At 47.0% G+C, this 13,375-nt stretch overlaps 1 protein-coding gene across 1 annotated transcript in view; it reads left to right on the forward strand.

The window, feature by feature from the left end:
- The window catches only part of MRC2 (mannose receptor C type 2), a 93,052-nt gene that overhangs the window by 64,382 nt on the left and 15,295 nt on the right, over positions 1–13,375 (forward strand). The window contains exons 7-16 of the mRNA XM_036754617.1: positions 940–1,128; positions 2,074–2,228; positions 2,631–2,738; positions 4,687–4,802; positions 5,963–6,111; positions 6,416–6,633; positions 9,747–9,889; positions 10,474–10,576; positions 12,627–12,765; positions 12,887–12,922. Coding sequence (XP_036610512.1) covers positions 940–1,128; positions 2,074–2,228; positions 2,631–2,738; positions 4,687–4,802; positions 5,963–6,111; positions 6,416–6,633; positions 9,747–9,889; positions 10,474–10,576; positions 12,627–12,765; positions 12,887–12,922 — 1,356 coding nt within the window. The remainder of the gene's footprint in view (positions 1–939; positions 1,129–2,073; positions 2,229–2,630; positions 2,739–4,686; positions 4,803–5,962; positions 6,112–6,415; positions 6,634–9,746; positions 9,890–10,473; positions 10,577–12,626; positions 12,766–12,886; positions 12,923–13,375) is intronic.

Consider the following 13,375-nt stretch of genomic DNA (forward strand, 5'->3'; position numbering starts at 1 on the left):
GATGCTATTCTAATAGAAGTGAAGATACGCACATAGAGGCACATACTAAACACCCAGGGAACGGACATGAGGTTTTTTTTTTTTTTTTAATGAATTTCTGAATCTTGATTCTCCTTGTACACCTTCTCCTGTACCTGCCCCTTTCTTTCCACTCACACAACCATCATCCCAGTCCAGGCTCTCATCACATCTTGCTTGTGCTTATTGAAGTGACCTTTGGTCTTCCTTAAGTCTCTTCCTTCTCCCATCCGTCTTCTAGGTGGCTGTCAAAGTTGCTTCTAGGTGGCTCACTGTATTATGCCATTACTCATTAAACCCCAGTGACTCCCAGTGACTTAGGATCAGATGCAAACTTCTGTTCAGCATTTGAAAGCCTTCACAGTCTGGCTCCATCCTGTCTTTCCAGCCTTATTAAACATTACTCCCCTTCAAACATATTGTTGTCCAGACAGCCAAAGGGGTCTGTGACACAAAAAAGGCTAAGAATCTCTGCTCTATGTATCCTATATACAAATACATACAAGGTAAATTTTGGGGGGTGGGAAATAGGGCACTCACTATCACTGGGTATAAGTAAAGGCTGCATGTAGAAGATATTCTTGGAGCATAGTTTTGAAGAGATTTTAGGAGGGTAAAGTGCATTCCAGGGCTGGGGGCCAGCTAGGGCAAAACAATTATTTCCTGCTGCCTCTCCTTGTTGGCTTTAAAGATTCATTTATTCATTTATCCAATAAACATTTATGATGCACCTACTATGCATCAGGCATTGTGCTAACTGCTGGGGTTACAAAAAGAGGCAAAAGACAGTCTCTGCTCCCAGGAATAATTATGGAGTTTTTTGTTTTCTTGATTAAGGGATGAGAAGATCTTGGCACTCCATCTCCAGGAGTGGGATGGGGAGGATTAGGGTACATGCTTCCCTATCCTTTGTCTTTGCAGACTCCTGGACCGGTGTGAAGGTCGAGTGTGAGCCCAGTTGGCGGCCCTTCCAATCCCATTGCTACCGCTTGTTACAAGAGAAACGGAGCTGGCATGAGTCCAAGAAGGCGTGTCTGAGGGGGGGTGGGGACCTTCTCAGTATCCACAGTCTGGCAGAGCTTGAATTCATCACCAAGCAAATAAAACAAGGTGAGTAGCCTGCCACCTCCCCCCTCCCCGCCTCCAGCCAACTTATCTCGAATGTCCCAGAATTACTGAACATAGCCTGTATCCTAATGCTTTTATCTTTAATGTCCCAAGATTACTGAATACATCCTGATCCCTGTCCCTGCTCCCCCTTACTCCCATCAGCCCACTTATCCTGAATTCCCCAAGATTACCATACATATTCTAGACCTACTTCTAATCTCCCTTCCCTTCTTTTGGCAAAGTGGGTCCTGAAGGGGAGTGAGAGACAGGAGATCTTACAGAATAGGTATTCTTAACGTGGTATCCATGGGATATCTAATAGATTTCATTGAGTCTGCAAATTTATTTTTAATTTTTAGTAACCATATTTTAATATAATTGATTTCCTTTATAATCTTATTTATTTCATTTTATTCATTTAAAAATGTTTCTGAGAAAGAGTCTGTAGGCTTCACCAGACTGCAAAGAGGGAGCCATGACATAAATAAAGTAGCAAATCCCTGCACTAGTTACCAGATCAGAAGGAATTCTTCATCTCATCCCCTGGCCCAACCCAGGAAGAGCCATAGACTTGAAGAACCATAGATTGTTTGAGATGGATCTCAGACAAACTCTCATGTTAAAGAGGAGGAATCTGAAACCCAGAGAGAGGATATAACTTGCCAAAGATCTCACAGGTAGCCAGTAGCACGGCCAAGACTAGCATTCAGGTCTCCTGACTCTCAGGCCTGGACTCGTCCTTTATACCATTGGCATTTACTTCAGATCAGTTTCCACTGAGGTCCGTGGGTGGGGTCCTCTTTGGCCTCTGCCTCTTCCACGCTCCTTCAGGGTGACCAGTCCCTGAGAGGGCTAACCACTCTCCTCATCCTCTTCATCCACTGCCCATTCCTCCCCCGTCGCTCCTCCGTTCCCTCCCTGTGTCACTTCTTCCCACTGGGGCAGAGGTGGAAGAGCTGTGGATTGGTCTGAATGATCTGAAGCTACAGATGAACTTTGAGTGGTCAGACGGGAGTCTGGTACAGTTCACCCATTGGCACCCCTTTGAACCCAACAACTTCCGAGACAGCCTAGAGGACTGTGTCACCATCTGGGGACCGGTGAGACTTCCCCCATTCCCTCCCACCAATGCCAATGCCAACAATTCACAGAATTATGAACTGGGGCCACACCATAAGTGGCAGAGACAGAATCAAACCCAGGTCTCTTGACCCCTAATTCTAGGCTCTTGAATAATGGGTCCTACTAATACTGACCACTGGGAAATAGCCTTCAGATATTGGAGGTGATAAAGGTATATACATAATATTCCTTTTAAGTACAATGGGATACACAGGTGAATCAGTGGCAGTCAGGCCTAGAACCAAGGGTCTCTGGGGGTATGGGAGAGCCTGGGTTGGGGGTATGGGGAATAATGGGCCATCATTTGGGGGCTTCCTCCTACATTGGAGGAAGTGTGGAGGATCGGGCTGAGCTGCTTGCTATCTCCCACCATCTTCTAGGAGGGACGCTGGAATGATAGCCCCTGCAACCAGTCATTACCATCCATTTGCAAGAAGGCAGGCCAGGTTAGCTTGGGGACGGCAGAGGAAGATCATGGATGCCGGAAGGTGAGGATGCTCCAGGAGTAGCCTCTGGGAATGAACCTAGATCAGGAAAGGTCTTTGAAGGGGGGTCATCAGGGGGAGGGGGAAAGAGAATCTTACAGCGTTTCACTGGACAATCCCTACTTTCTAATCACTCTAATGTCATTATTAGGAGGGTAAGAAGGGCAGAGGTTATACCCCCTGGGGCTATGAGCTTCCCTTCATTTCTCTGTCTTCTTCCCAGACAGCACCACTCAGGTACACATAACTATCTCAAGGGGGACTGAAGGGTAATACCCTAACTTCTGTGGAGGCCCTCTCTTCCTTCCACATTGGGGGAAGGCAGAGAGAATGAAGAAGGGGATGGATGGAAAGAATGTACAACTGAGGGGGCCAATACCCTCTCACTGAGGACAAACATAAAGGCCCTCCCTGCCCATGCCATCTGAATTCAGACTGATGAGATGGACTTTTCAGCACTTCTGCCCATCCCCAGTCTCTGGTCTCCCAGGCTCCTCCTCCCATCACCATGGGTGGGTCCAGCCAAGGGGGAGGAGAGAGGGAGGGTGGGATGCAGAGGGAGGGAGAGCCAGCAGCCAAGGCTCTGGGGCCTCTTATAAAGAAAACTTTGTGGGGTTTTGGCCACAGGAGGCTCCATCTGCCGGAACTAGAGGCCACATTCCTCCCCAGCTGGCTCCCCAGTGCCAGCTTGGCTGCTCACTCTGTTTTCCTTTGCATTACGAGAGAGAGGGAAAGAGAGAGGGAGAGGGAGAGGGAGAGAGAGAGAGAGAGAGAGAGAGAGAAGAAAATGAATCCCTCTCCCTATTCCAGATTCTCCTACTGCACTCAAAATTGCAGACAAAGAACAGGTTTTGACTTGGGATAGTGAGAAGGGGAACAGAGGGGTGTAGTGTTGGGGGAGTCAGGAATGAGGGGAAGTGGGCCTCAGGAGTAAGGGGGAGCACTCTAGCCATGGTCTCTCCCACCCACAGTCTTCTAGCCCCAGTAGCCTTACTCTGGTGGGGCGAGGTGGGATTGTCTTGGCCACTAAACAGCCCTGGAATTGGAGGTATAGACTCATTTTTTATGTCTGTGCAGTGAGGACATTAACCCTTCTCTTTCAGGGTGACTTGAGGCAGTAATAGGGAGAGCTGAGTATTCTGATTCTAGGAAGCTCCTAATACCGCTCCCCCCGCCACAAGAACTCAGCAGATACCCAGCTGGTCCACATAGCTTCCCCTCCACCAGGGCACCCTGCAGCATCAGGTCCCCCCTTTCTTCACTCATCCTCCATCATGTAACAGAAGATCGTCTATTAAGTTTTGCGATTTCCCTGGTCCCTCTCAAGGTCCCATAATATCAGCCCCCAGTGCCACCCCTGGAACAGCAAGGAGAGAGGAAACAGTATTCCTGTGGTTGTTGATTGGTCATGTCTGACTCTTTGTGACCCCATTTGGGGTTTTCTTGGCAAAGATCCTGGAGTGGTTTGTCATTTCCTTCTCCAGTTCATTTTACAGATGAGAAACTGAGGCAAACATGGTTAAATGACTTGCCAGGGTCACACAGCTAGTAGGTATCTGAGGCTGGTTTTGAACTCAGGAAGAAGAGTCTTCCTGACTCCAGACCTGGCAGTCTATCCACTGTGCCACCTTCCCATCCTCTTTCTTCTCTGTTTCTCATTCCTGCCTACGGATTGCCCTGTCTCCTGTCTCCTTCACTTCATGACCCTCTCTCCCTATGATATCTTATTCATCTAAATTTGGTTTTATTCAGAGTTCTGTTTTCCTTCTCCTCTCCTCTCCCATGGCTGTGTCCTGGGCCAGGAGAAGATGTTTATAGGGCCCAGACTCTGCTCTAGCCTTCCTTCCCTGTATACTTTATATGTCCCATAGGAAGAGGGCAGATAGGGTCCCATAAATGGAAGGCAATTCCTTAGATCCAGCTTTCTTCCCTTTTCCCTTTTTCTGATTAGGGTTGGACCTGGCATAGCCCATCTTGCTATTGGCTGGGAGAAGATTATGTGACCTACAGTGAAGCCCGCCGGATGTGCATGGACCAAGGTGCCACGTTGGTCACCATCACCAATAGGTATGGGGCATAATGAGATGGAAGGAGAGCTTTGGTACTTCCTTACTTGTTCAGTCATTTCAGTTGTGTCCGACTTCGTGACCCCATTTGAGGTTTTCTTGGCAAAGATACTGGAGTGGTTTGCCATTTCCTTCTCCAGCTCATTTTGCAGATGAGAAAATCAAGGCATACGGGGTTAAATGACTTGCCCAGGGTCACACAGCTAGTAAGTGTCTAAGGTCAGATTTGAATTCACAAAGATAAGTCTTCCTGACTCTAGGCCTGGCATTCTATCCACTGTGCCACGTAGCTGCCCAATTCCTTACTGTCCTGTTCACCGCTCCTCCTAGACATTCTCTTGGTGTCATTAAATGGGAGCAGATCCCTGCCAAGGCCCAAGCTTCTACTGAGTGGAAACAGAAGTAGAGGCATGTTTGGCCTCAGGCCCCATCTCATCCCATTCCATCTCAGTGTCCCGGGAAGGATGAATGCATTTCTTGACAGACAGAATCACAACACTGATGAAACATTCATTTTAAAAGCCTCCCTGCTTATGTTCCTCGCAGCTCATGGCTGAGGTTTCAAGGGCCTGTGGTTGGTTTCTCAATTACTGTCATAGATTTTAGAGCAGGAAGAAACTTCAAGAGAGAATCTGAATATCTACCCCTTCCCACCTACCCCACCCTATCCCACCCCACTCCACCACAAGGTGGGTTGGCCCCCTTCAAGTCTGAGAAGAGTCATGAGGGAAACTGCGTAGGACAGAGAGAGTGTTTTTATTTTCCCTTCCTCTCAGGCTGGATGAGAAAAGAAAGATATGGAATCTTCTATCAATTCATTAATAATTATCATTCCCATTCTGGAACCCAGAAGCCTTTTTCTCTCCTTTTTTTCTTTTGGAGGCATTTGGCGTTAGGTGACTTGCCCAGGGTCACACAGCTAGTAAGTGTCTGAGGCTGGATTAGAACTCAGGTCCTTCTGACTCCAGGGCTGGTACTCTATCCACTGTGCCACCCAGTTGCCCCTCTCCTTTTTTTCACTTCAGATGGAGGATATTTCTGGGGCTGGGCAGGAGAATTCTGAACCCAGGGGAAGTAGGGAGGGGTCCCTGAGCTCTGAGAAGGCTTCTGAGTCTCTCACCCCTTTTCTCCTCTCTGTTCTTTTTCATGCCCAACACCCAGGTTTGAACAAGCCTATGTCAGCAGCCTTATTTACAGCTGGGATGGCAAATACTTCTGGACAGCCCTTCAGGACATCAATGGGACAGGCTCCTTTCACTGGCTCAGTGGGGATGAGGTCATGTATACCCACTGGAACAGGGACCAGCCCGGTAAGCTCCCTTTCTTTTTCTTCTACCTCTGTACCTTCCTCTGCCAGCTCTTTTTTTGCTCCCCTAGGAACTGTAGGGAAGGGAGGTAGCAGATAGCCAGCCCTCTCCCCCTGCCCTTCCCCTTGCCAGGAGGACACCTCCACTTGTGCCTGCATGTAGCGTCGCTGTGGCAGTAAGAGCCTTGTCCATCCTCCAGCCCAGGAAGACCCTGGGGACCTAGGGATCTGGTGACCAGTGAGAGGAAGGGAGGGAGGAGCAGTTAACCTTAGAAGGTACCTGTGTTTTCTCTCCTCCCCTTTTTCAGGCTATAGTCGAGGGGGGTGTGTGGCCTTGGCCACCGGCAGTGCCATGGGTCTATGGGAGGTGAAGAACTGCACCACATTCCGGGCTCGGTACATCTGTCGCCAGAACCTGGGTACCCCAGTGACACCCGAGCTGCCTGGCCCTGACCCCACACCAAGCCTCACTGGCTCCTGCCCCCAGGGCTGGGCCTCTGACCTCAAGCTCCGACACTGCTATAAGGTAAGGGAAATTGAGGAAGGGTCGGTGAGGGGGAAATATGTCTAATGGATGATCTAGACCATTGCCCTAGGGTTGGGGCAGAATCTTTTCACTCTACTCTGAGGTCCCTTCCAGCTCTGACATTCTATGAATACAATCTGCCTTGGTCACATCTTTGGCAAAGATCTGACTTTGGTTAGTACTTTCATAAAGTCTGAACCCAAGGAGGGACTAAATTTAGCAGGTCAGGACACCAGGTCAAAAAGGATGGGAAGTTAAAACTTAGGACTGTCCAGTGCAATATTTCCTTGATGTTAGTGATAATGTAGTGAGAGTGATCCCATGGAACATAGGCCCTGACTCCATCATCAGGATAGGTTCTTCTCAGGTGTTTCCTTCTGCTGAGATGATAGCAAGTTCTCATTGGTCCTCATGCACCTTTGCTTGAGCTTCACCTGCCCTGGACTCCCAGGGACCACAATCAGTCCTAGGGAAGCCTGACCCCAAAGAGAGAGGGACGACCATGCTGCCTCTCCTCCCTCCTCAGCTTCCCCTTCCCCTCTTCAAATCACAGGGCAGATCTCTAAAACAAAGTATGACTCATGTCTAGGACTTCTCCTAAAAGGTGAATGAGTTCCCCCTTCTATTTCTTAATATTTTTTCCCAATTACATGTAAAAATAATTTTTAACATTTTTTTTTAAATTTTGAGTTGCAAATTTTCTTCTTCCCTCCCTCTCCTCCTTGCACATTAGAAGGCAGACAACTTGATATAGGTTATACATATGCATTCATACGAAACATTTCTGCCTTAGTCAAAATATGTCCAATTATGTCCCAAATTAGTCCATATTAGTCAAAATATTAAAGAAAACCAAGAAAAATAAAGAAAAATGTTTAAAGTATGTTTCAATCCGCACCCAGATTCCACCAGTTCTTTCTCTGGAGATGGATAGTACAGGTTCCCCCATGTAGAAAATGTACTCAACGCACAAAGTAGATATCAGGTATAGGATAGGTATTTATTTCCCTCACCATAAAAAAAGTGCTTGAGACACACAAGACTCATAAGCACACATTAACCAATGCTTAAAACATAAAAACAAGCATCCTTATTATATTCTCCTGGAAGATAAAGGCAACTTTGTGGAACTTCCGAACAGATATTTCACATTCATTTCATAACTGTTCTGTCCAAGCAGTTCACAGGGTCCAGGTCTTCTGCCAGCCAGGCACAGCCATTCAGTCCCGTCAAGTTGAGAATGATGTCACCTGTGGTTGTTTTCTCTCCTGAGAAGTATTAGAGTTGCAGGAAGCAGATCCTTCTGAGCTGCCAACACAGATGCAGGAACTCCTGACCTCTCAAACCCACAAGGTTACCACTGGGGCTGGAAACATCCATTTCTCTGGGTGTTTGCTCAGTTACCTGAGTGGAGAGAAAGAAACACAAAATAGAAGAAGCCGCCAGGGACTTGAGGTCCAGGCTCAGACTCACCTAAGCAAACAGATGTTCTCACCACTATGTACTGAAATTCTAGCAACCATTGCTCTGGGGGGAGGGTAGAGAAATGGTCAATCCTTACTCAGTAGTTGGAAGTCAAAGGGAGAGCTGGTGTTGGACTCGACCCAAGAGAAGCTGGCCCAAGAGGGAGAAGTATGGAGCCTTTCTATCACTCTCATAGCCCATGATGTTCAGTGGCCAATCCATACAACCTTCAGTCAGTGGGACACAGGAGGACCAATCAGTAGATGCTGTGTCCATTTAACAAAATGAAGCTCCTGGTTTTGGTTTTGGTTTTTTTTAGCAAGAGGCCTGTGGGCATGTCCATCCCCTCATCCTGCCCTAATAAGTAATAATGAAAACTGACATTTATATAGCACTGTGAAATTTGCAAAGCTCTTTATATACACTGAAAAATCAATCAACAAACATTTATTAAATACCTAATATGTGCCAACAACCAGTCATTACCTACTATGTGCTAAATGATGGGGATACAAAGAGAGCCTAAACAAACAAATCAGTCTCTGCTGTCAAGGAGCTTACTATGGCACAACTGTGGGCAAACAAGTTATATACAGGAATAATTAGAGATAATCAACCAAGGGAAGTCACTTGTATTAAGGGGGATTAGGGAAAGCTCCTCGGAAGATTTTAGCTAGGACTTGAAGGAAGCCAGGGAGGTCAGGAGATACAGATGAGGAAGGAGAGGTTTCCAGGCATGGCAGACAGCCAGCAAAAATGCCTGGAGGCAGGAAATGGAGCTTCCCAAACAGCCCTATGAAGTAGGCACCTATTGTTATCCCTACTTTATAGATAAGCAAACTGAGTCTTAGGTTAAATGCTTATGGACTACGGGCAGAGATGGCTCGTATCTGGGGAATAGAAAAGTGGTTATATAAGAAAGCAGTGGCTGTGGAGGTCATCACCAAGACCCAGTCCCATGGTCCAGGCATGAGAATGGCACGGGATCATAGAGGAGTTAGAAGGGGCCTTACAGACCAACTAGTCCACGTTAAGGAAGGAGGTGGGGACGGGACCTGCGATTATATTGGTACAGGGACCTCTCAGGTTAGGAAATGCTCTCTACTAATGTAGGTTGGCACATTCTATGTAATTCATAATTGCCAGTCACCTAGATTTTAGGCAACTCTTTAATGCTCTAGGCCCTAGAGCACTGAGAAAGTGGTGAAGTGAATTCCCCAGTCACATAGGCAGCATGTATGAGAGACAGGATTGGAACTCAGGACTTCCTGGCTCCAGCCCTGTCCACTACACTGTACCGCCTCTCAAAAGAAGAACACTGAAGCTCAGAGAGGGAGGGGACTTCCCCAAGGTCAAATAACCAGGTTATGGTAGAATCAGCAGATAGGAGGTGTTCTCATGGGATTCGGAGATCGGTCTGGGTGTCATAGCCTTTTCCTCTGAGGGGAATGACCACACATCCCCACCCCTGACTTGGCCAAAGTGTTCCATATGTTCAGTTGGGATACCAGGCAGTTAGTTGTCTTACCCTAGGAGCCAGGGTTAGGAAGAAGGGAGAAAGGAGTCTTGTGGGATAGTTGGAGTTATCGGAGGAGGTGAGAAGAGGCCCACCAAGCTGTCTCCCCCTGCCTCCTCTGTCTCCCCCCAAGGTATTCAGTTCAGACCGAGTACAAGACAAGAAGAGTTGGCCCTTGGCCCAGAGTGCGTGCCAGGAGATGGGAGCCCAGCTGCTCAGCCTGGCCAGCTATGAGGAGGAGCACTTTGTATCCAACATGCTCAACAAAATCTTTGGGTATTGAACCTCGGGGCAGAGAGGAGAGGCTTTGTGGGTCTGAGGGCATGTAGGCTTGGTTACATGCATGCTCATGCAAGAAGAGTCCCTGGGAACCCTTTACCTCCCAGGGCAGCCCATTCTACGTAGGGATGGCCCAGCTGCTGTTCCTAAAGGCTAGGCCTCACCATGGTGATTCTCTGCTCAGAAAGTGCCAGTGGTTTCCTATTTCCTCTAAGATCAAATACAAATTTTTCTTTTTGTCTAGATATGGTTACCCTGGCTGACAATTAAGGAGTCTGGTGGTGGTGGTGGTGGTGGGGTGTATGTGGAGTGTTGGTGGTGAAGAGGATATGGCAGATGTATGTGGCCTGATTGGGGTGTGCCAATAAGGGACATGCCCACACGTGTTTTGTATGCTCACATACATATGCCTTTGTGAAGGTGAGCAGGGGATGGGGAAAATGTTTGGGGATGAATAAGATCATCCCAAAGGGCTCTCCCTTCTCTCCCAAGTTATAGGTCAAAGGGAAGGGGGTCTCCTGGGGTCTTTTACCCTCTTCTACCATATTTGACCTGGGGCGGGGGGATGTCTGTGTGGGCAGTGAGTCAGAGCCTGAGATCCAGGAGCAGCACTGGTTTTGGATTGGTCTGAACCGAAGAGACCCCCGAGCTGAGCGAAGCTGGCGCTGGAGTGATGGCCTAGGGGTAAGTGAGGGAGGGAGGAAAAGAGCAAATGGGTAGAAGGATGAGAACAGATAAAAGCATGGAGTGAGGAGAATAGACAGGAAGTGGTGTGCAGCTGGGGGCAGGGTATAGGGTGTAAGAGTAAGGAAGCATGGACAGGGTCCAAGGCTACCTGGAGAAAGGAAATTAAGAAGCCTTCCAGACAGGGGAGTATGTTTGTATGTCTGCGTATGAGTGTATATATGTGTGTATGTGCATAGATGCGTATGTGTATAGGTTTGTATATGTATAGGTTTGCACGTGTGTACATGTGTATTTGTGTGTAGCATCGAGGCCCTTTCTCCTTAGGAGACAAGGTTAAGGAAACCTGTAGCTAGAATGTTTCCTGATCTGTAAACTGAAGGGTTTGAACCCTGATTAACACTCTTAGAGTTCGAAGGGATCCCTGTAGCAGGCATCTAGCCTAACCTAACCCAAAAGGAATTCCCGCTACAGCATAGCCAACAAATGGTTGTCTCGCCTCCACCTGTAGACAGACCTCCAACAGGAGGGAACCCCCTGCCTCCCCGGGATCCTTTCTACTTATGGAGAGTTAAACTTCTAGTCTTGTACCCAGATCTCCATGTCACTCCCTTGCTCAAAAGGTGTCAGTGGTTTCCTATTCCCTCTGGGAGAAAATACAAATTTTTGTTTGGTATTCAAAGCTCTTCTTCACAATCTGGCTGCAGCCCAAATCTTATCTTTCCAGGCTTATTAAACTTTTTATAACATATATAAGCTATAATTATATATTTTATATATTATAATATGCAATATATTGTATCATATTATTATATATAAGACACATTGTTATATGACTTACAACTTCCCTGTATGCGTTCTATATTCCAGTCAAACAGCCTTTTTTTGTTCTTCCTTGTACACAATGTTCCATCTCTGGTCTCTAAGTCTTTGCATTGGCTGTTCTCCATGCTTGGGATGCTCTTCCTCCTCATCTTCACCCCTTAAAATCCCTTCTGCCCTTAAAAGTTCAGTTCAAGGGCCACCTCCTACATGAGGTGGTCCTTTCCTGTACTGCTTCCTTCTCAAATTACTTTGTATTTGCATGTTTATTAGTAATTATATATTTGGTATTTATAGAATTTTATATATTTTATACATTCTAGATATAATTTTATATATTCTATATTATACATTTTATAGATTTGCATTTCTATATTACAAATAACTTGATATATGTTCTATATAATACATTTATATATTATAAACAATGTTATATGTTTATTTCATATATGCTTTATATATATATTACAAATAATGTATTATATAATATATTTGTTTTATGTAGCATATGCTTTAACACGTGCATATGCACAGGGACACTTATGTGTGTACATGTTATTTCCCTCCTCTCTTTGAGGGCAGAGACTATCTCCTGTTGCAAAGCACAGTGCTTGAATTCATGGTAGGCATTTAAAAGGCTGAATGATCGATTGATCAATTAAAGAGGTGTGTGTGTGTGTGTGTGTGTGTGTGTGTGTGTGTGGAGGGCAAGGGGCAGAGGGAGCAGCATGGCAACGGTATGATTAGGAAGATTTCCCTGGTATCAAGTATAAATTCTCCCCTTTGCAGCTTCCACCCCTTGCTTCTGATTTTGCAAGTCTAATGCTTCTTCCACAAGAGAGCCTTTAAAATACCTAAGCACAGTTCTTCTCTTGACCTTCTCCCCATCCCCTTCCTCTCTCCAGGCTAAACACCCCCAGTTCCTTCAAATGAGTCTTAAATAATATGGATTCGAGACCTTTTAACCATCCTTATTTCCGTTCTAGATGCCCTCTGTATCACCTCTAAGGTTCTTCCCAGCTCTAAATCTGTGATTCTGAGGGATTCACTGGCAGAACACTTAGTGAACCAGGCCTAGGATGCAGGGATTCTTCATCTTAGTTTACAGCACTGCCCACCCAGGGAATTGTGTCCATAGAGAGAATACAGAGGGAAGGAGGGAGACAGACCGAGGGTTGTCCCCTGGGTGTTTCTCCTTTCAGACTTTTCCTCCCATCACTTTCTCCAGTACTCCTATCACAATTTTGACCGGAGTCGCCATGATGATGATGACATCCGGAGCTGTGCAGTGCTCGACCTGGCCTCCCTGCAGTGGGTGGCCATGCAGTGTGAGACACAGCTCGACTGGATCTGCAAGCTTCCCAAAGGTCACCATTGGGAGGGGTTCTGGAAGGATGGCCGGGGGTCAGGGTGTTGGCCGATAGTGGGCTCCCAGAGGTCTCTCTCTCCCGCTGCCCCTCTACAGCCTTCCCTTCTCTGTCCCAACAGGAGTCGATGTAAAGGAGCCCGATGTCAGCCCACAAGGTAGACCCACCTCCTCACCCCCAGCTAAAGATGGGAGATATAGAACAAGAGTGGGGGAGGGATTGGGGGTGACCAGAAACCAAGGCTTGGGGCAAGTGATGGAGGCAACAAGAGTAATCCAGGCAGCTTGGCTCAGTGGAGGACATAGCTCCCATAATCCACTTCATGATGCTCTCCAGCTGGTCTAGGCTTTCCCTGACTTTGGTCTGGCCCCTTCTCCTGTCTCTCCATCTCCTTTTCTTCACTGCTGCCCCACAGGGGAACTGGCAGTCCCTTCTCCTATGCCAAAGGGGTTGCTTGAGATGTTGAGAACAAATAGGATTTCATATATACATCTTTGTCCCACCTTGCAATAATTCACGGAATGGCCCAATACAGAGGTACCCTATTCCCGTATCCTTGCTCTATCTGGCAAGCCTAAGCAGATTCCCTGGTACCCCACTGTGTCCACCC

This window comes from Trichosurus vulpecula, chromosome 4, assembly GCF_011100635.1.
Source record: "Trichosurus vulpecula isolate mTriVul1 chromosome 4, mTriVul1.pri, whole genome shotgun sequence".
In the NCBI taxonomy this organism is placed as follows: Eukaryota; Metazoa; Chordata; class Mammalia; order Diprotodontia; family Phalangeridae; genus Trichosurus; species Trichosurus vulpecula.